Source organism: Salmo trutta, chromosome 23 (assembly GCF_901001165.1).
Source record: "Salmo trutta chromosome 23, fSalTru1.1, whole genome shotgun sequence".
Classification (NCBI taxonomy): Eukaryota; Metazoa; Chordata; class Actinopteri; order Salmoniformes; family Salmonidae; genus Salmo; species Salmo trutta.
Window position 1 is genome coordinate 9,376,107 of NC_042979.1, and position 21,195 is coordinate 9,397,301.

The window sequence follows — 21,195 nt, forward strand, 5'->3', positions numbered from 1 at the left end:
ATTTATAGGTATGTGTTTAGGTAAAATGAACATTTTTGTTTTATTCTATAAACTACTCAAAACATTTCTCCCAAATTCCAAATAAAAATATTGTCATTTAGAGCATTTCTTTGCAGAAAATGACAACTGGTCAAAATAACAAAAATACTAATGTTTTAACTTAGGAAGAGTTCAGAAATCAATATTTGGTGGAATAACCCTGATTTTCAAATCACAGCTTTCATGCGTCTTGGCATGCTCTCCACCAGTCTTTCACATTGATGTTGGGTGACTTTATGCCACTCCTGGCGCAGAAATTCAAGCAGCTCGGCTTTGTTTGATGGCCATCCATTAAGCAGCTCGGCTTTGCTTGAAATTCAAGCAGCTCGGCTTTGCTTGTGACCATCCATCTTCCTCTTGATCACATTCCAGAGGTTTTCAAATGGGGTTCAGGTCTGGAGATTGGGCTGGCCATGACAGGGTCTTGAGCTGATGGTCCTCCATCCACACCTTGATTGACCTGGCTGTGTGGCATGGATCATTGTCCTGCTGGAAAAAATAATCCTCAGAGTTGGGGAACATTGTCAGAGCAGAAGAAAACAAGTGTTCTTCCAGGACAACCTTGTACGTGGCTTGATTCATGCGTCCTGCACAAAGACAAATCTGCCCGATTCCAGCCTTGCTGAAGCTCCCCCAGATCATCACCGATCCTCCACCAAATTTCACAGTAGGTGTGAGACCTGGAGAGGCCTACAAGCCACAGTGTCTCGCACCCACTGTGAAATGTATAATTTTTTCGGAAATTGTCCATGGGAAGTCCTATAATTTTGCTTAAATTCATTAAAAAAAAGTTAGTTTATAACAGTGAACCTTTTTTGTGGGATACACATAAGGCAATTCTAGGTCTTGTGGCATATTTTGGTTAAACTATCCCCAAGTCAATGGAATTGCAACCCTCTGCATGCACAGTGCATTCTTCCATCACATGTACAGCTGATTCTCAAGATCTTGCACACTAATGAGATGCTATTGAGCCCACACTAGCACACTGTCTGAGCCAAGGACTACATGCTTTCTGGTTAGTTTTGATTACAATACTGGGTGGGGTGAATATATGTTATATGACATACATGGTTTTTTGTTAACTGGTTAATGGTAGCCTACAGTAAAGTGTGTTTAAATCATTTCTAACTTGTTAACAATTTCTGCTAGTTAGTTTTTGCTACCATGTGGGTTTTAGCTTGCTTGAGCCTGCTAACTGAGAAGTGTTAATTCACCTGTGTCCATAAATGGTTTCACTTTAAACCATTTATCTCACAAAGGAGATGTTTAATCTAACTGCTTAACTATTTATCTGTACATGGAATTGTATTTATTTATTTTTTTACTCCTTTTTTTCTAATCTTTACAGGAAAATGCCACGGGCACTATCTGATGTGTGGAGTCATTTAACTGCAGCTAATGTAGAAGGAAAAGCTGTGTACATTTGCAAATACTGTGCCAAATCATGTGTGAAGAATGCAACAAAGACGCAGAATCATCTGGCCAAGTGCATAAAGTTCCCTCAGCGCTCACAACAAGCAACCTCTGACAAAAGTCCCTTTACTTCTATTTGAGGTGAAAATGATGAATCAGACACCTTATCGATAGCAACAGCTCATGGTCCTCCTGGAATCAGAAGTTTTTTTGACTCAATGGAGGAACGTAGCCAGAGAAATGCTGATGAATGTCTTGCTCGAGCTGTGTATGCAACTGGTTCACCTCTGATGCCCACAGGCAATGTGTATTGGAAGAGATTTCTGAATGTTCTTCACCTAGCATACACCCCTCCAACCAGAGTTCAAGTGAAGGTCAAGCAAATCATAGAGAAAGCAGACTGTATTGCAATCATCTCTGATGGGTGGTCGAATGTTCGTGTGCAAGGAATAATTAACTACATCTCCACCCCTCAACCAGTATTCTACAAGAGCACAGACACAAGGGACAACAGACACACCGGTCTCTACATTGCAGATGAGGTGAAGGCAGTCATCAATGACCTTGGACCACAGAAGGTATTTGCACTGGTGACAGACATGAAGGCTGCTTGGTCTGAAGTGGAGGAGTCCTACCCTCACATCACACCCATTAGCTGTGCTGCTCATGCATTGAATTTGCTCCTCAAGGACATCATGGCACTGAAAACAATGGATACACTCTACAAGAGAGATAAGGAAATGGTTAGGTATGTGAAGGGTCATCAAGTTATAGCAGCAATCTACATCATCAAGCAAAGTGAGAAGAATAAGAACACCACATTGTAGCTGCCCAGCAACACACGTTGAGGAGGGGAAGGAGTCTCTCCAAGAAATGGCCATATCACAGTCTGCCGATATGGACAGCCCCATCAAGAGGATCCTCCTGGATTATGTATTTTGGGAGAGAGTGGTAAGCAGCCCGAAACCTATAGCAGTAGCCATTGCACGGATTGAGGGAGACAATGCCATCCTGTCTGATGTTCAGACTGCTTACATAAGTAAGAGAAGAAATATGTACTGCCCTGCCCACTTCACTATTTCTCCAAGCAGAGGAAACTGCAGTTCTGAAATGCATAAAAAAGCGTGAAGACTTCTGCCTGAAGCCCATACACACCGCAGCGTACATGTTGGACCCCAAGTATGCTGGCAAGAGCATCCTGTCTGGTGCAGAGATCAACAAGGCCTATGGTGTCATCACTACTGTGTCTCACCACCTTGGCCTGGATGAGGGCAAGGTTCTTGGCAGTCTGGCGAAGTACACTTCCAAGCAAGGGCTTTAGGATGGAGATGGCAGTCGTGCCAACATATCTCATCAGCCACCTGGTGGAAAGGACTTGGTGGATCTGAGGCTCTTTCCAATGTTGCCTCCATCATCCTCCAAATCCCACCAACATCAGCCGCCTCAGAGCGCAACTGATCTTTGTTTGGGAACACACACACACCAAAGCACACAACAAGGTGACCAATACAAGGGTTGAAAAATTGGTAGCCACCCCGGGCAAATTTGAGGCTTTTTGAGCCTGACAACGAGCCATCCTCAACAAGGTTGGAAAGTGACAGTGAAGATGAGGTCTCAGAGTCCGATGTTCAAGAGGTGGACATTGAGGAGGTCCAGGGAGAAGACATGGAAGCCTGAGGAAGACAACCAAAGCTTTAGTTTCTAGACTGTCATTTAACAGATGTATGTTGAAAAAGTTTTTGGGAGATGCGATGGATCATTGGGGATCATTCAATATTCCCTTTTTTCTCTTCAGTGAAACCATCCCATGTGAAGAGTCAACTCATTTAATTAAAGTTAAATTCGTAAATAAATAGTTCTTTTTTTATTTCTATTGGAAGGACGTAATCATTTGCAATTATGTCTACTTATGATAAGGTAAAAGGTTTCTGTCTCCATATGATAAGGTAAATATATTGTGGCAAAGAAGGGGGTCGAGTGATAAATGGCAGATATGTGAGGGCAGAACTAATAAACGGGCTCTGCCCGATCACTAAAATGGCCACCCCGATCAGAACTACAGATCACAAAATGGCCGACTGCCAAAACTACAATTCCCAGAAGCAAGGGGAACCCTCAGAAGGTGGAGCCGACCCACAGATAAAAGGTCAAGAAAAACCAGGAAGAGGGAGAGAGAGCGGGAAGGATCTATGAACCATAGAGAGAGAGACATTCTACATTGGCTGGATTTACCGTGTACGAGCTGGACTGTTTTGGACTTACCTGTTGGCGTTTAGACCCGGACCTACCGAGAACCAGATTTGTGTACCGAACCCTGCTATCCTTGACCTTACCTGCGGCCTGGGTGGACCAGGACAGAGAAACAAACATACAGGTACTGTCATGTTCGAAAGAACTTTAATTCTGGGCTGACTTTGGTGACAGTTTCTCACTTAATTTGTGACAAACGCTCCTAGCTTTGAAGAGGTTTGCCACACGTGGTGGAGAATGTGGGCACTGGATTAACCATACCGCTGGTTAGGTAGAAAAAAAAGAAAAAAAAAAGAAAAAAAAAGTTTAGTTAGCACTCCAAAGGGGAGTCAGGTTTTTTTTTTTTTTTTTTTTTTTGTGGCTTTGTTTGGTTAGGACAGTTTTTTCAGGAAAATGAGTATGGAGGGAGCCATACAGGCCCTGTTACAAGCGGTGGCCGCCCAACAAGAGGCAACTAGAGCTCAACAAATAGCTCATCAGGATGCAATGCGAATGTATCAGGACACGTTACAGGTCCAGCACCACACCAACCAGCTGCTCAGAGAAGAGCAAGAGAGAAACACCCGGGAGTTAAGAGAAGGCCTAAAGGGGCTAGCGGACCAAATTGGGACTCAGTTACCAGCTGCAAATACCCAAAGGTGGGCCAATCATTTTCTTCAAAAAATGACAGCGCAGGATGATGTGGAAGCATATCTTACCACCTTCGAAAGGACGGCAGAGAGGGAGAAGTGGCCGAAAGAAGAATGGGCAGGGCTTCTGGCACCATACCTGGCAGGGGATGCTCAAAAAGCATATTTTGACCTGGAGTTGAAGGATGCACAGGATTACGATAAACTCAAGGGAGAGATTCTGACTAGACTGGGAGTGACCGATACCGTGAGGGCACACCGCTTCCACCAGTGGTCCTACAGACCGGGACAAACCCCCCGAACACAGATGTTCGACTTGATTCACCTGGCACGGAAATGGTTGCGACCGGAGACCCGTTCGTCCGCCGAGGTCGTCGAGACCATCGTACTCAACCAGTTTCAGCGAGGTCTACCCCAAGAAGTGCGACGATGGGTTGGCCAGAACGAGGTATTTTCCGCCGACCATCTCGTGGGCCTGGTTGAACGGTATTGTACGGCAGGAACAGCTGAGCAGGCGCAGGAGGAAAGATTCCCATTCCCCAGGCCTGGGCGAACCAGCGGACAGGTTAAGACTGTGCCAACAGGGGGAGGGGGAGGAGAGCAGCGTGGGGCCATGAGGAAAGAATCAGAATCGGGCCGAGACACTAAGGGAAAAACCGGAAACCGGGACTGGGGGTCGAGGAGGTCTCCCCCCCGGAACCCTATTATCTGTTACAATTGTAATCGACCGGGACATATTGCAGCCTACTGCCCTATTAAAGAAGAGCCAATGCAATGTAACCTCGGTGAAAAAGAAGATGAGATATGGTATGCATGTCCCGTGGTAACCACTGTACTTGAAAGATCAAGAAACAAACATATGTGCAGGGTGAAGGTTGAAGGGAAGGAGGTTGAAGCACTACTGGATTCCGGCAGTATGCTAACCCTGGTCGTTGCAAACCTAGTGCCGACGCATAAACTGGATACAAGTCAGGATATCAGTGTTACGTGCATTCATGGGGATACCCGTCTGTACCCCACAGCATTAGTGAGCATACAAACAGAGGACGGTCTGCTGGATTATGAGGTCGGCGTGGTCCCAAAGATGCCATATGATGTAATATTGGGTAGAGACTTTCCTAACTTTGCGAAGTTAGGTCAAAAGAACGGCATATTTGAGAAACCAACAACCCTGACCAAGCAGGAAGAAGCATGGGGCCTTCAACCAAGGCCAAGAAAAGAGGTCTCCCAGGGGCCAAGCCCACAGGTACGAGTAGGGGAGGATGAGGATGAAGTGGCAAACCTCGTTGATAATGAACAGCCCAGTACTAGTGGGGCTGGGGTCGATCTGAATCCAGAAGACGACTATCTAGAACCAGCAGACCTGGCAGGGTCCATGACTAATTTCGGGACGGCCCAACACCAGGATCCAACCCTGCAGCAAGCCAGAGCAGACGTGCAGGTCATAGATGGTACTCCCATAAATGATAGGATGATGCCTAATAGTTTTCCCCACTTCATCATGAAAAATGGTTTGGTGTACAGAGTCTCAAAAATAGGGGTTGATGTGGTGGAACAGTTGTTGGTCCCCACCCGGTACAGAAAGACAGTACTGGATCTAGCTCATGGGCACATTCTGGGTGGACACCTTGGTATCGATAAAACCCGAGACCGGATTGTAAGGAGGTTTTACTGGCCAGGAATTCAGGCTGAAGTAGCTCGGCATTGTGGAGAGTGCCCGGAGTGCCAGGTAACAGCTCCCCGACCAGCGTTTAGAAGCCCGTTAGTGCCACTCCCCATAATCGAAACGCCATTTGAGAGGATAGCGATGGACATAGTGGGCCCACTACCCAAATCTGCCAGAGGGCACCAATACATTCTGGTTATTCTAGATTATGCCACTCGCTACCCAGAAGCCATTCCCCTTCGGACAATGGCTTCCAAAAATATCGCCAAGGAACTAGTGCTATTGTTCACCAGGGTTGGGGTCCCAAAGGAGATCCTTACTGACCAGGGGACCCCCTTTATGTCCCGCCTTATGGCAGACCTTTGTAAATTGTGGCAGGTGAAACAGTTGAGGACATCAGTTTACCATCCACAGACGGACGGGCTGGTTGAGAGATTCAACCGGACCCTGAAGTCAATGCTCAGGAAGGTAATCGACAAGGATGGGAAAAACTGGGATTGCATGTTGCCATATCTGATGTTTGCCATTAGAGAGGTTCCTCAAGCCTCGCTGGGGTTTTCTCCCTTCGAGCTGGTATATGGGAGGCACCCCCGGGGAATCTTAGACATTGCCCGGGAAACCTGGGAACACCAATCCACCCCGTATACTAGTGTCATAGAGCACGTCACGGCAATGCAAAACAGGATAGCCACAGTCATGCCCATCGTCAGAGAGCACATGAGACAAGCACAAGAGCACCAGCGGCACACTTATAACCGGCAGGCTACCCTGAGGGAATTTCAACCGGGAGATAAGGTGTTAGTGCTGATCCCCACGGTAGAGTGCAAACTACTAGCCACATGGAAAGGACCATATGAAGTACTGGAGAGAATAGGAGAAGTTAATTATCGGATCCGACAGCCAGGTCGACGGCCCCAGGAACAGATCTATCACATAAACCTGTTAAAAGCATGGAGAGAGAGAGAAACACTAATGGTCACGTACCCCACACACACTCAGGAGACAGCTGAAGTAAATATTTCACCTACTTTGTCCCCAGCACAAGTACAGGAAGTAAAGACCCTGATCCAGAAAAACAGAGATGTGTTTTCAGAAGTACCCGGCCGAACTGAGGTTACAGCTCATGATATCGTTTCCCTACCAGGGAGAAAAGTGAGCATGAGGCCATATCGGGTACCCGAGGCTCGACAGGCAGCGATTAGAGCAGAGACGGAGAAAATGTTGACAGCTGGAGTGATCGAAGAGTCACATAGTGAGTGGTCTAGCCCAATTGTGATGGTCTCCAAGCCCGATGGGTCTTTGCGGTTCTGTAACGACTTTCGGAAGGTAAATGAAATCTCCAAGTTTGATGCCTACCCCATGCCCAGAGTAGACGAACTACTGGAGAAAATTGGTAAAGCTCGGTACATTACGACCCTGGACCTGACAAAAGGGTACTGGCAAATTCCTCTGACCCCCAGGGCCAAAGAAAAGACAGCATTTGCAACCCCTGACGGTTTGTTTCAATACACCGTCATGCCATTCGGCCTACACGGGGCCCCAGCCACCTTTCAACGGCTCATGGACAAGGTCCTAAAACCGCACCAAGCATACGCCGCAGCTTATTTAGATGACGTGGGGATCTACAGCCCAGATTGGGAATCCCACTTACCCCGGGTACAGGCGGTGTTAGACGCCCTTAGAAAGGCAGGGCTCACGGCGAACCCTGCCAAGTGTTATGTGGGGTTAGAGGAAACGGAGTATCTGGGATACACCGTGGGAAGAGGATTAATCAAACCCCAACGTAAGAAGGTGGAGGCAATTAGAGAATGGCCGAAACCAGTAAATAAGAAGCAGGTTCGAGCCTTCCTAGGGCTGACCGGGTACTACCGGAAGTTCATCCCAAGTTATGCCACAGTGGCCGCCCCACTCACCGACATGACTAGAGCCAGAGGGCCAAACATGGTCAAGTGGGATGAAAGGGCCACCAAAGCATTTAGGACATTACAGGAGGCCCTCTGCTGTAATCCAGTGCTGGTGGTACCAGACTTTGAGAGAGAGTTTGTGGTTCAGACGGATGCTTCAGAGGTCGGCTTGGGAGCAGTGCTGTCCCAAGAGGTAGAAGGGGTGGAACACCCCATCCTGTTTTTAAGCAGGAAGCTGGAACCACGGGAAACCAACTACTCAGTTGTTGAGAAAGAGGCGCTGGCAGTAAAGTGGGCTCTGGAAAGCCTGAAATACTACCTGCTGGGGCGCCACTTCACCCTCATCAGTGACCATGCACCACTCACCTGGATGCATAGGGCTAAAGAGAAGAACGCTCGGGTGATGCGGTGGTTTTTGAGTCTCCAACCGTTTCACTTTGACTTGAAACACAGAGCAGGAAAGGAAATGGGAAATGTGGATGGGTTATCCCGCATGCACGCATATTTTGCTGCGGTAGCCCGACCTAGGGGGTCGGATCTAGGGGGGGAGATGTGTGGCAAAGAAGGGGGTCGAGTGATAAATGGCAGATATGTGAGGGCAGAACTAATAAACGGGCTCTGCCCGATCACTAAAATGGCCACCCCGATCAGAACTACAGATCACAAAATGGCCGACTGCCAAAACTACAATTCCCAGAAGCAAGGGGAACCCTCAGAAGGTGGAGCCGACCCACAGATAAAAGGTCAAGAAAAACCAGGAAGAGGGAGAGAGAGCGGGAAGGATCTATGAACCATAGAGAGAGAGACATTCTACATTGGCTGGATTTACCGTGTACGAGCTGGACTGTTTTGGACTTACCTGTTGGCGTTTAGACCCGGACCTACCGAGAACCAGATTTGTGTACCGAACCCTGCTATCCTTGACCTTACCTGCGGCCTGGGTGGACCAGGACAGAGAAACAAACATACAGGTACTGTCATGTTCGAAAGAACTTTAATTCTGGGCTGACTTTGGTGACAGTTTCTCACTTAATTTGTGACAAACGCTCCTAGCTTTGAAGAGGTTTGCCACAATATCCAATGCAAAAAACACCTACATTTAAATGGTATTAATTTTAATTTGCATATAATTCCTTTAATTCCCATATATTCCCACGGAAAGTTCCCACCTCTGAAAATTCCCCAAAATGTGCAGCCATATATAAAATTAATACCATTTAAAATGTAGATGTTTTTTGCATTGGATATAGTTACCTTATCATATGGAGACAGAAACATAAACCTTTTACCGTATCATAAGTAGACATTCCAGGTGACTACCTCATGAAGCTGGTTGAGAGAATGCCAAGAGTGTGCAAAGCTGTGATTAAGGCAAAGAGTGGCTACTTTGAAGAATCAAAATATTATTTTGATTTGTTTAACACTTTTTTGGTTAATACATGATTCCATGTGTTTTTTCAGTTTTGATTTCTTGACTATTATCATACAATGTAGGAAATAGTAAAAAAATGAAGGAAAACCCTTGAATAAGTAGGCGTGTCCAAACTTTTGACTGGTACTGTATGTATGTATGTATGCATGCATGCATGCATGTATGTATGTATGTATGTATGTATGTATGTATGTATGTATACATACATACATACATACATACATACATACATACATACATACATACATACATACATGTACAGTTGAAGTCGGAAGTTTACATACACTTAGGTTGGAGTCATTAGAACACATTTTTCAACCACTCCACAAATTTCTTGTTAACAAACTATAGTTTTGGCAAGTCAATTAGGACATCTACTGTGTGCATGACAAGTAATTTTTCCAACAATTGTTTACAGACAGATTATTTCACTTATTTCACCTGACAGGTGTGGCATACCAAGAAGCTGATTAAACAGCATGATCATTATACAGGTGCACCTTGTGCTGGGGACAATAAAAGGCCACTAAAATGTGCAGTTTTGTCACAGATGTCTCAAGTTTTGAGGGAGCATGCAATTATTCATGATGACTGCAGGAATGTCCACCACAGCTGTTGCCAGAGAATTCAATGTTCATTAATGTACCATAAAAACACTTTTAGAGAATTTGGCAGTACGTCCAACCGGCCATACGTGTAACCACGCCAGCTCATATCCGGCTTCTTCACCTGAGGGATCGTCTGAGGGGAGGGGTGCTGAAGAGTATTTCTGTCTGTAATAAAGCCCTTTTGTGGGGAAAAACAAATTCTCAATGGCTGGGCCTTCATCTCTATTGAGTGGGTCTGGCTCCCAAGTGGGTGAATCTACGACCACCCATGGCCACGCCCCTGCCCAGTCATGTAAAATCCATAGAATAGGGCCTAATGAACTTATTTCAATTGACTGATTTCCTTATATGAACTGTAACTAAGCAAAATCTTTGAAATTGTTTCATGTTGCGTTTATATTTCTGTTCAGTGAGGCCATTCTACTGCCAACGTTTGTCTATGGAGATTGCATGGCAGTGTACTTGATTTTATACCTGTCAGCAACGGGTGTCGCTGAAACAGCCGAATCCACCGATTGAAATGGGGTGTCCACATGATTTTGTATGAGTGTGTTAGATAGATATATCTATCAATGGAGAATGGCTCATAATAATAATAATAATAATAATAATAATAATAATGGCCGGAATGGAGCAAATGGAATGGCAAACACCTGGAAACCATGTGTTTGATGTATTTGATACCATTCCACTGATTCCGCTCCAGCCATTACCACGAGCCCGTCCTCCCCAATTAAGGTGCCACCAACCTCCTGTGAGATACACACCCACACATACATTTTTTTCCTTTTTTAATTGGAAGCACAAAACCATTTAGGCAACAAGGATCTTGATCCAGGAGGGGCTTGAATGTCTCTGCTGTAACTAAGAAGATAGCTCAATTATTTTTTTATAACACCCCTTGTGTAAACTTCCGGAAACACAGTATACCCTGGTATGGTACAGAAACGATATGAACATCTGGATACCGCCCAACCTTAGTGTGTGTGTGTGTGTGTGTGTTATACCTGTGGTGAGGTGGGGCTGCAGGTGAGAGAGCGGTCCCAGTCAGTGTGTTTAGACTCAGTAGTTCTCTGCTTGCTGTGGTAGATCTCTCTGAGAGACAACTTCTGGTCCTCTGGAGAGGTCTGCGAGAGACAGAGAGACGCACAACAAACTAATACAATGGTGGGAGGTGGTGTCATTTGTTTTTATTTACTTGGGATTGAGGTCTGAAAATGTGTGGGATTTCCCTAATGCAGAAGAGACTAACTTTTTTCAGCACAATGAAAACAAAAACCTTTTGTCCTTCACCTACCAGACTGATAGAGGCCTCCTGCAGCAGGAGGTAGGCTCCACTGTCGAAGCTGTCAGGTAGGGGGCGGTAGAGCTCACTCTCATCCAGGCGCCAGTACGTCAGACCTGAAGGGCAAGAAGCAGACACGTATCACTACATTATAAACAACCTTAATACTAAACTGCTTTATAACTACGTTACTACAAGCACTTAGCATTATTGCTTTGACCGCATTTCAGAACTGCTGCTCAAGCAAAGGCAACAGTGTTATTCAACAAGGTGACAAGACCGCGCAGCATGTAGGCCAATGTTTAGAGCGGATACAAAGAGGCCTGTGTGTGTGTGTGTGTGTGTGTGTGGTTACCTGAGGCCTCAGACATGAGGCTGTCACTTCTCCTCAGAGGGAAGGAGTTGGTGAAGGTAGCAGCCGACCCATGCTGAAAACAGAGAGAAGCGAGATGAACACAGGAGAGAGAATGAGACCCAAAGCTAACTCCAGTCTTTTACTCCTTCCTTTTCAAAATGCTTCCCCACAAGGAATTCTGTTTCAACTGACTGTGACACATATAAAGCAGGGCAGACACAGTGACACACAGACAAAACACAAGGTGATATAACAAAATGCCAGCGCATTATACTGACTCTAGTAATCCAAATAGTTTTACATCATTTTATCCAGCTACTATAAACTCAAACGGAACCGGGTGCGTCGGATGGAGTTCGGTGTACCTGGTCCTGGAGGTCAGTGTTCTCCAGGGGGCTGTCTCTAGGGCTCTGCCTGGGGCTGGGCTGCTGCTCCTGGGAGGAAGAGGTCTGAGGGCCACTCTGGCCCAGGAATGGGGCCGGGAGGGGTGGGGGGGAAGCCAGGGAAGGTTGGGCCTGCCCCGCCGTGCTCTTCTTGGGTTTGCTGCGTCTCTGTCTTTGAGCCCAGGAGGTCAGCGGTTGGCTGGAGGTTCTCTGCTGCTCAGGTGGACTAGGATTGTCTCTAGGAGCCACCTCATTGGCCGAGGCACTCCTCTGCTGACTCTCCTGGCCAATCAGAATGGTCTCTGTGTAGTCCTGGAGGTGAAGGGACCAACCAGGCTCCTCTTTCCCCCGGCCTCTATCTTCTACTCCCCCCGGAGTCTTTGTCCCCTCGAGCCCTGACCCCCAGGCCGACAGGGTCCCATACCCACTGCTCAGCACCGTCCCGGCTCCCTCAGCCCACCTCTCACTTGGGGTGACCGGCCCTGGCCGAGGGGATGTGGGTAGAGGGAAGGTGGAGCTCAGAACGGGTTGGGGGACAGAGAGGGAGGTGGGGGGAGCAGAGAGAGGCGAGTTCCCATTGGGAAGGTCCGTGGAGGGTGAGGGGTGGATGGTGGCAACAGCAGGGGAAGAGGAGTAGTCTGGGTGTGTCTGTGTGACAGTAGACAGGTAATCGTGATGTGTCTGTGTGTTGGTGGTAGCAGTAGGGGTATATGGGTAATTGTTGTGGGTCTGTGTGCTGGTCTGGCGGTTCTGGAGCTGAACCAAGGCTTTGATCTCATCCTGAATCAGCTGGAGGAGGAAAATAACCACAGTGTAAACAGGCATCAGAACATGCTTCTTCATGGATTGTAGAACAGGCCACGTAAAGTTCAGAGCTGTATTTGGCAATAGTCAAATCAAATTCTATTGGTCACATACACATATTTAGCGGATGTTATTGCAGGTGTAGCGAAATGCTTGTGTTCCTAGCTCCAACAGTGCAGTAGTATCTAACAATTCACAACAATCTAAAAGTAAACGAATGGAATTAAGAAATACATAAATATTAGATTGAGCAAAGTCGGAGTGGCATTGACTAAAATACAGTAGAATAGAATACAGTATATAAATAGAAGATGAGTAAAGCAGTAGGTAAACATTGAAGTGACAAGTGTTCCATTATTAAAGTGGCCAGCGAATCCAAGTCTATATATATACACAGGGCAGCAGCCTCCAAGTTGCAGTGTTGCATAACCGGGTGGAAGCCGGCTGTGATGGTTATTTAACAGTCTGATGGCCATTAGATAGAAGCTGTTTTTCAGTCTCTCGGTCCCAGCTTTGATGCACCTGTACTGAACTCGCCTTCTGGATGATAGCCGGGTAAACAGGTCGTGGCTCGGGTGGTTGATGTCCTTGAAGGATTACTTTATCCTATCCCAGGTATTCCCTAAAGAGGTGGGGTTTCAGGTGTCTCCGGAAGGTGGTGATTGACTCCGCTGTCCTGGCGTCGTGAGGGAGCAAGTGGGGACAGCAGACTGGGATAGCGAGAGATTGAGTATGTCCGTAAACACTCCAGCCAGCTGGTCTGCGCATGCTCGAAGGACGCGCCTAGGGATGCCGTCTGGGCCAGCAGCCTTGCGAGGGTTAACACGCTTAAATGTCTTACTCACGTCGGCCACAGAGAAGGAATACCCACAGTCCTTGGTAGCGGGCTGCGTTGGTGGCAGTGTGTTATACTCAAAGCGGGCGAAGGTGTTTAGCTTGTCTGGAAGCAAGACGTCAGTGTCCGCAACATGGCTGGTTTTCCCTTTGTAGTCCGTGATTGTCTGTAGACCCTGCCACATATGTCTCGTGTCTGAGCCGTTGAATTGTGACTCCTTTGTTTCTGTACTGACGTTTTGCCTGTTTGCCTTACGGAGGGAATAACTACACTGTTTGTATTCGGCCATATTACCAGTCCCCTTGCCATGGTTAAATGTGGTGGTTCGCACTTGCAGTTTTGCGCGAATGCTGCCATCTATCCACGGTTTCTGGGTTGGGTAGGTTTTAATAGTCACAGTGGGTACTACATCTTCTATACACTTCCTGATGAACTCAGTCACCGCATCCGTGTATTCGATGATGTTATTCTCAGAGGCTACCGGGACCATATCCCAGTCCGCGTGATCAAAACAATCTTGAAGCAAGGATTCCGATTGGTCAGACCATTGTTGAATAGACCTTAGCACGGGTACTTCCTGTTTGAGTTGCTGCCTATAGGAAGGGAGGAGCAAAATGGAGTCGTGATCAGATTTGTCGAAACGAGGGCGGGGGAGGGTCTTGTAAGCATTTCGAAAAGTTGAGTAGCAGTGGTCCAATGTTTTTCCAGAGCGAGTACTACAGTCCATGTGTTGGTAGAAGTATGGTTGCACTTTCCTAAAATTTGTGGTTTCCAGTTTGCATAAAGCCCAGTGTAATTCTGAGGGTCGTCATGGTATCAGCTTGAGGGGGAATATACTCGGCTGTGACTATAACCGAAGAGAATTCTCTTTGGAGATAATACAGTCGGCATTTGATTGTGAGGTATTCTAGGTCAGCTGAACAAAAGGACTTGAGTTTCTGTATGTTATCACAATCACACCATGAGCAGTTAATCGTGAAACATACACCCCCGCCTTTCTTCTTCCCAGAGTTCTTTATTCCCGTCTGCGCGATGTACTGAGAACCCAGCTGGCTGCATGGATGGGGACAGTATATTCCGAGACAGCCAGAGTATGTTACAATGCCTGATGTCTCTCTGGAAGGAGATCCTTGCCCTGAGCTCATCTACTTTATTGTCCAGAGACTGAACATTAGCAAGTAATATACTCAGAAGTGGTGGATGGTGTGCACACCTCCTGAGTCGGATTAGAAGTCCACTCCGAATACCTCTTCTCCGCCGGCGGTGTTTTGGAGCAGCCTCTGGAATAAGTTAAATTGCCCTGGGGGGTACGAACAAAGGACCCAATTCGAGAAAGTCGTATTCCTGGTCGTAATGTTGGCGAGTTACCACCGCTCTGATATACAAAAGTTATTTCTGGGCTGTATGTAATAACAACAACAAAAATGTGTGCTAATAATGTAAGAAATAACACACAAAAAAACAAAATACTGCAAAGTTTCTTAGGAGCTAGAAGCAGAGCTGCCATACCTGTCGGTGCCATCTTCTGTGAAAATCACACACACTCAAATAGTAGTACAAACCTGTATTTGGCACTGGTACTGTTCTTGCTGAGCCAGGATCTGCTCTTGGTACTGTTTCTCTACTAGCTGGAACAGATGCAGCCATCGACCCTGTTGAACAAAGACACGTACACATCTTCAACATTAGGTCTGTACAGTACCATCCAGAAAGCATTGGAAAAGACTTCCTCTTAAAGTTATGGGCACATTTCCAGTGTGAATATGAATATGGCAAATAATCAAATGTTCTGATTGGAGGGAAGAAGTGTGACAGCTGTGAGTTAGGCTCGCAGAAGGGGTCTGTGTGCAGGGGGGGGGGGGGGGCATCCGGAAGCAGCTGCGCTCCAGTGATGATGTGAGAAAAGTGAATTAGTTGTACTATGCCATGCACCCAGGGAGGTGAGGTGGCAGGGGAGGGGGTATGTGCACCTGATATTACAGTCCATAAGAAACTCACCGATTCCCTTTTAGAGACTCGGTTATTTGCACATTTTCAAACATTGGTTAAATGTTAATCTTTTCTGGGCACAATGACAGACTTGGGTATGGGTTGCATCTCAAAAGTAATCGAGCCTCTGTTTTCAGATCAGGAAAGATGTATGAGAGGAGAGGGCAGGAGCTCATTAAGACAATTGGGAAAGATCCCTGTAGAGCTGGGGACGCAGGCAATTTGCTGACATTGTTCATTACGACAAGTAGCATATACAAGTGAAATGTGAAGTTTGAAATAAGTTCGTTAATATTGGTGATTATTCATGGGACAATTGATGGCTACAACAATCAAACTAGAAGTAGTAGTTTAGAGGGTAATAAAACTAAACAAAGTGGTGCACATTAATGTTAGAAACTTATCGTTCGATTTATTGTTATCAGATCAGTTCAGGCAATTTATCACAATATGGATTTTTGCCCATATCGCCCAGCTCTAGATCACAGTATTTAAAGCTGGGGAATACAGTACTCTCTCTCCAGTGTGTTTTCTTCTGTGTGAGATGAGGTGGCACTGCTGCCAGCATCACAGTTGTCTATTGCCCACAAATCATGTCCTGTCTGAAGAGATCAGCTGCAGTTGTGTGATGTGTGCAGTCTAGGGACCAAGTGTGTGTGTGTGCTGTCAGCTAGGATCCACAGGGACAGCAGAAGCGACAGAGGAGGGATGAGACTGCCGGCTGCCCAACGTGCTGCAGGAGAATAATGACCACACCAGCTAATCCCAGTATCACCCTTTGCAGGGAGAAGTTTAGAGAACACACACAATCACACGTCGCTGACATACTAACTGCCACAGACATTTCTCTATCAGTGGCTGCATTACTACTTGGCAGTCCTTCCACACTAAATACATGGTATCCTATATATTGGTTTGTCTGTTGTCCATCCTACCCTTGCGGTTACAAAAGAGCACAGGCACTTTCCTACCTCACAGTCCTTCCACATCTCCGGGTCAGTCTCCCCACTACTCTGGATCTCTTGGACCAGGGCTCTGAGGGTCTCCAGGGAGGAGGGGTTGATGAAGGGGAGACTCTTGCCAGGCCCAAAGGCCTCCTCCGTACTCAGACACAGGCTCCTGGGGAACACAGTAGGAGTTAGGAAAAGGGACTAGGTTGGAATACTCAATGTAGCGCACTTATTTCAAAACCTCCTACTACACTGCCACCTCCAGTCAGAGTCCACAGTCTCCACACACCTGATCTTATGGGGGAGGCTGCATGCTGGTGTGATGTCTTCAGCTCTCCCATCTACAGTTCCCCCTGCAGTCTTGGAGTTGGCGTTGGGTTCCTCCGTCCCGGACAGCCCCAACCCAAGTCCAAGTCCCAGCCCCAGGCCAGAGGCTGCTGAGGTGCCCTCTGAAGACTCGCTTTCCTTGCCCCCTTCCCCGGCATGGCAGTGGCTCAGGGCCCCCAGGCTGGACACATCTTCAGAGATACTGTCATCTGTGGACATGCTTATGGGCCCGCAACCTGGGGGAGAGTCTGATACCTACAAGGGAGATAGAGGGGGACAATCAATGAGTGGAAGGAGGGAGACAGCTCTCCCTTAACCTACAGGCTGATTGTGGTGGGGGGGTTAATACTTGCAGGAGATCGAGGGGAAAGGTCTGAAGTTACGTATGACAAACACATTTTTCAAGGTGAACAGTCCCTTTAAACTCCAGAGTACAGACATTGACCAGGACTGTGGTGTGAGATGAAATAAAAGCAGGTGGCTAGGCCCTTTGGTGATGGTGACCGTAATCAAACTTTCACTTTTAACTGGGGCAGTTTCGTTCAAATAGTAACTTGCATACACTTGCTGGATAAGATTAGAGCAGAAGCCTTGCAAGATATATCTGACAGGGGCATTAACCAGCAGTAAACATATGAGATCGTCAAGCAGACGTATCTAGCTACATTGCAAGCTAAATATAACTACCTGGATACCGTAGCTAGTCTCCTTCTGCTTGCTAGTACAGTATTAATCTAGCTATTGATTAACTGGCCAGTTGTTCGCTGGCTGTATCCTGCTGGCTAGCTAGTTAACGTTGGTTAACCATGCTAACTGACAGGTTTGCAAGCGTCAACGTTTACGATTAGCTAGCTAAGAGTAATGTTACATCTTGAAAATGATTGAAACTAGCGCCTTCGTCAGGCTCAATAAGCACACACTCGATTCATAGTTAATATGTAAAGTAGATTAATAAGATTTTTAATAAAGCTCGCTTTAACTTACCAGTTAACTTGTAACGTAACTTCACCCATATTTTACCTTCAACAATACTAGCCAGCTAGCTAGTCTACTGCAGCTAACGCTAGCTAGCTAGCGGTGCTGCAGCATAACGTTCAACGGCAAAACATTACGCAATGTCTAATTGGCCGAATGAAATCGAAAACGACTTATCTGATTGGCTGTCTCTCTCATTCAGCCCTTATGATTTGCTGTGATGCACAGTGCACTGTACATGATTGGTAGAACTTGTAGGAAATGATTCATTCGCTGCAGGGGTAGAGAAATTCAATTTAACACGCGGGAGACAAAATTGTTGTTACAACCTAACAAATATGCGATTGCTAAATTGTTATCTGCAATCAGGTTTGGGTAGGTTACTTTCTAAATGTGATCCGTTACAGTTACTAGTTAGTCACCTGTCCAAATGTTAATCAGTAACGTGATTTTTGGATTATTCAAACTAGTGAAATCGGTATGTTACTAGATCCAACAGTGCAGTAGAATATCACATAAACACAATACGAATACACAAATAATCTACAAATGAGATAACGAGTCCATTTAACAATCCAATGAAGATATGAGTGAGCATAGTCCGAATATAAATACGTGGTGTGTACATACAGTATATCATTTGGAAAGAAAATAGTATGTACAGTAGTAGCTATTTTAGCTATTTCGAGAATACAGTATATACATACACAGCAGGGAGGGTGTGAGAGAGAGACATCCACATAAAGAGAAGCCCGTGCAATTATTGGAACATTTTCTTGTCATGAGGAAAATCGCCAACATGGCGTCACAATCATAACGACTGGGAACTATTTTACGCTGGCAAGATTTTTACATGACACGTACCCCGCACGTTCAGACTAATGCCCTATATGTAAGTCATTGAACGTCACCGCATAGGCTGTTTATGTACTGTTGTTTCCCAACCTCCCTTGATTTAGCTAGCTAGCATAATTAGCTGTCAGTTGGTCTAGATAGCTTGCTCTCAGAGGTGTGCGGTTTTAACTTGCTTGTGTAGCTAAATAAACGAATATAAAAATAGGTTTTAGCCAAAGTATAAACAACTGTTTCACATCTCCACTAGTTACTTTGACATTGTTCCAAGATGTTACAGGGCAGAGGAACTGGCAAGTAGCCAGCTAGTGATGGCTGTTCAACAGTCTGAATGCCTGGAGATAGAAACTGTTTTTGTCTCTCTGTCCCAGCTCTGATGCACCTGTACCGTCTCTGTCTGCTAGATGGTAGCAGAGTGAACAGACAGTGGCTCGGGGCCTTGCCAAATTTCTTCAGCAACCCGAGGTTGAAGTGGTGCTGTTGTGCCTTCTTCACCACGCTGTCTGTGTGGTGGGACCATTTCAGGTCATCAGTGATATGTACACCAAGGAACTTTAAGCTTTTGACCTTCTCCACTGTGCCTGTTGATGTGGATGGGGGCGTGCTCCCTCTTGTGTCCCATGTTGTCCACGATCAACTCCTTTGCGTTTTTTTAGGTTGAGTGAGAGGTTATTTTCCTGGCACCAGTCCGCCAGGGTTATAACCTCCTCCCAGTAGGCTGTCTTATCATTGTTGGTAAACAGGCTGTCATCAGCAAACTTGAAAATCGAGATGGTGTCGTGTGTAGCCACGCATTCATGGGTGAACAGGGAGCACAGGAGAGGGGTGATCATACACCCCTGAGTCACCCCCTTGTTGAGGGTCAGTGTGATGGATGTGTTGTTTCCTACTCTCACCACCTGGGTTTGGCCTTCAGGAAATCTAGGACCCAGTTGCACAGGGAGCAAGCATTCTCACATAGGTATTCCTCTTGTCCAGGTGTGATAGGGCGGTGTGCAGTGCAACAGCGATTGTGTCATCCGTGGATCTGTTGGTAAGGTATGCAAATTGTAGTGGGTCTTTGGTGTTAGGCAAGGTGGAGGTAATATGGTCCTTGACTACCCTCTCAAAGCACTTTATGATGACAGAGGTGAGTGCTACGGGGCGATAGTCATTCAGTTCCAATACCTTAGCTTGCTTGGGTACAGGACCAATGGTAGACATCTTGAAGCAAGTGGGGACAGCAGACTGGGATAGGGAGAGATTGAGTATGTCCGTAAACACCCCAGCCAGCTGGTCTGCACATGCCAAAAGGCCCATTGCAGCTATTTTTATATCATTTCTGGGTAACAATTAAGTACATAACTGTAATAGATTTTCATTAAAATGGACAAAAATAACTTCATAAGCAAAAAAAATAATCTCAAGCAAGTATTTTGTTGAGACTGTCTGGGAGTGGTCTGAGTAAGGAGGGAAAAACGGAAAACAAGTTGTTATTGGTTTAGGTTTGTAACTCTCTTTGTTATTTGTCAATTAACCAATTTACTGCACGGTGATGTCACCATGGAAAGCTGAAACTCCCGCCCATGCAAACCGGCTGATTACAAGGTCCTGTGTAGATTGTATTTCCCTGTATTATCAGGAAATAACACTGATCAATTTTCACACTTTTACGGTGTTAGTTTCATCAGCTGTTGTACAATATATATATATTATGATATGATAAATCTAATAAATATTATAAAAAATATTTTTAAAGAGGCATTAGAAGACAAAAAGGATCCATCAAACGCATTTGGTGTGTCATCACTTGTGGTCATAAAATTGCTTAGATGAAACAAACTTAAACTTGGCCCTTTTTCAATGATAAATTGAATGTCATTGAGAAAACAGAAAGGTGTCAATGTATTTTTTTCCCACAAACATTTCTGAATTGAAAAGTAATCCAATAAGTAATCATCTAGTTTTTCAAAAGTATCTAATGTGATAACAATATTTTTGCTGGTAACGTAACTGATTAGTTAGTAAAAAAAGAAAATATCAGATTACATGTAACTGATACATGTAATCAGTTACTCCCCAACCCAGTCTGCAATTGTAACATTGATAGCTACTGAATGTGTCTTACCTAGTTAAATCCCGTATTTATGGTAAATACTAAAATGTCTCTCGGACCCATTATCCTAGACTACATCATGTATTTGTTCGTCGCCACTTCAAATAGTGCTTGTTTTAGTCTTGCTGTAGGGATTACGCAATGTTCAAGGAATGAATCACTGTAGATAAGACTAAATCAGTGGGTCTGCTGTGCTACTATTGCCCAGATATCTCCATCATATTCCCTCTTTTCAAACAAGACAAGCTTTAACCTTTCACTGACTGTCTACTATCTCAATATTGACCTTCTAATCTATTCAACTGGGGACATAGAACCTTACCTCTCAGGAGAAAAATATGGATTATGAGACCACTTGGATTATTTTAACACATTTTCACATTCATTTCAAAACAATGACA

At 45.6% G+C, this 21,195-nt stretch overlaps 1 protein-coding gene across 3 annotated transcripts in view; it reads right to left on the bottom strand.

Annotated features, from left to right (window-relative positions):
• The window catches only part of LOC115159247 (M-phase phosphoprotein 9), a 38,228-nt gene extending 20,255 nt beyond the window's left edge, over positions 1-17,973 (bottom strand). For all 3 annotated transcript variants that reach the window (XM_029708778.1, XM_029708777.1, XM_029708779.1), the window contains exons 1-8: positions 17,857-17,973; positions 16,835-17,127; positions 16,567-16,714; positions 15,169-15,258; positions 11,950-12,756; positions 11,585-11,657; positions 11,242-11,345; positions 10,952-11,071 (exon numbers count right to left, since the gene is read on the bottom strand). In XM_029708778.1, coding sequence (XP_029564638.1) covers positions 10,952-11,071; positions 11,242-11,345; positions 11,585-11,657; positions 11,950-12,756; positions 15,169-15,258; positions 16,567-16,714; positions 16,835-17,091 — 1,599 coding nt within the window. In that variant the 5' untranslated portion in view covers positions 17,092-17,127; positions 17,857-17,973. The remainder of the gene's footprint in view (positions 1-10,951; positions 11,072-11,241; positions 11,346-11,584; positions 11,658-11,949; positions 12,757-15,168; positions 15,259-16,566; positions 16,715-16,834; positions 17,128-17,856) is intronic.
• Between the last annotated feature and the right edge of the window lie 3,222 nt (positions 17,974-21,195).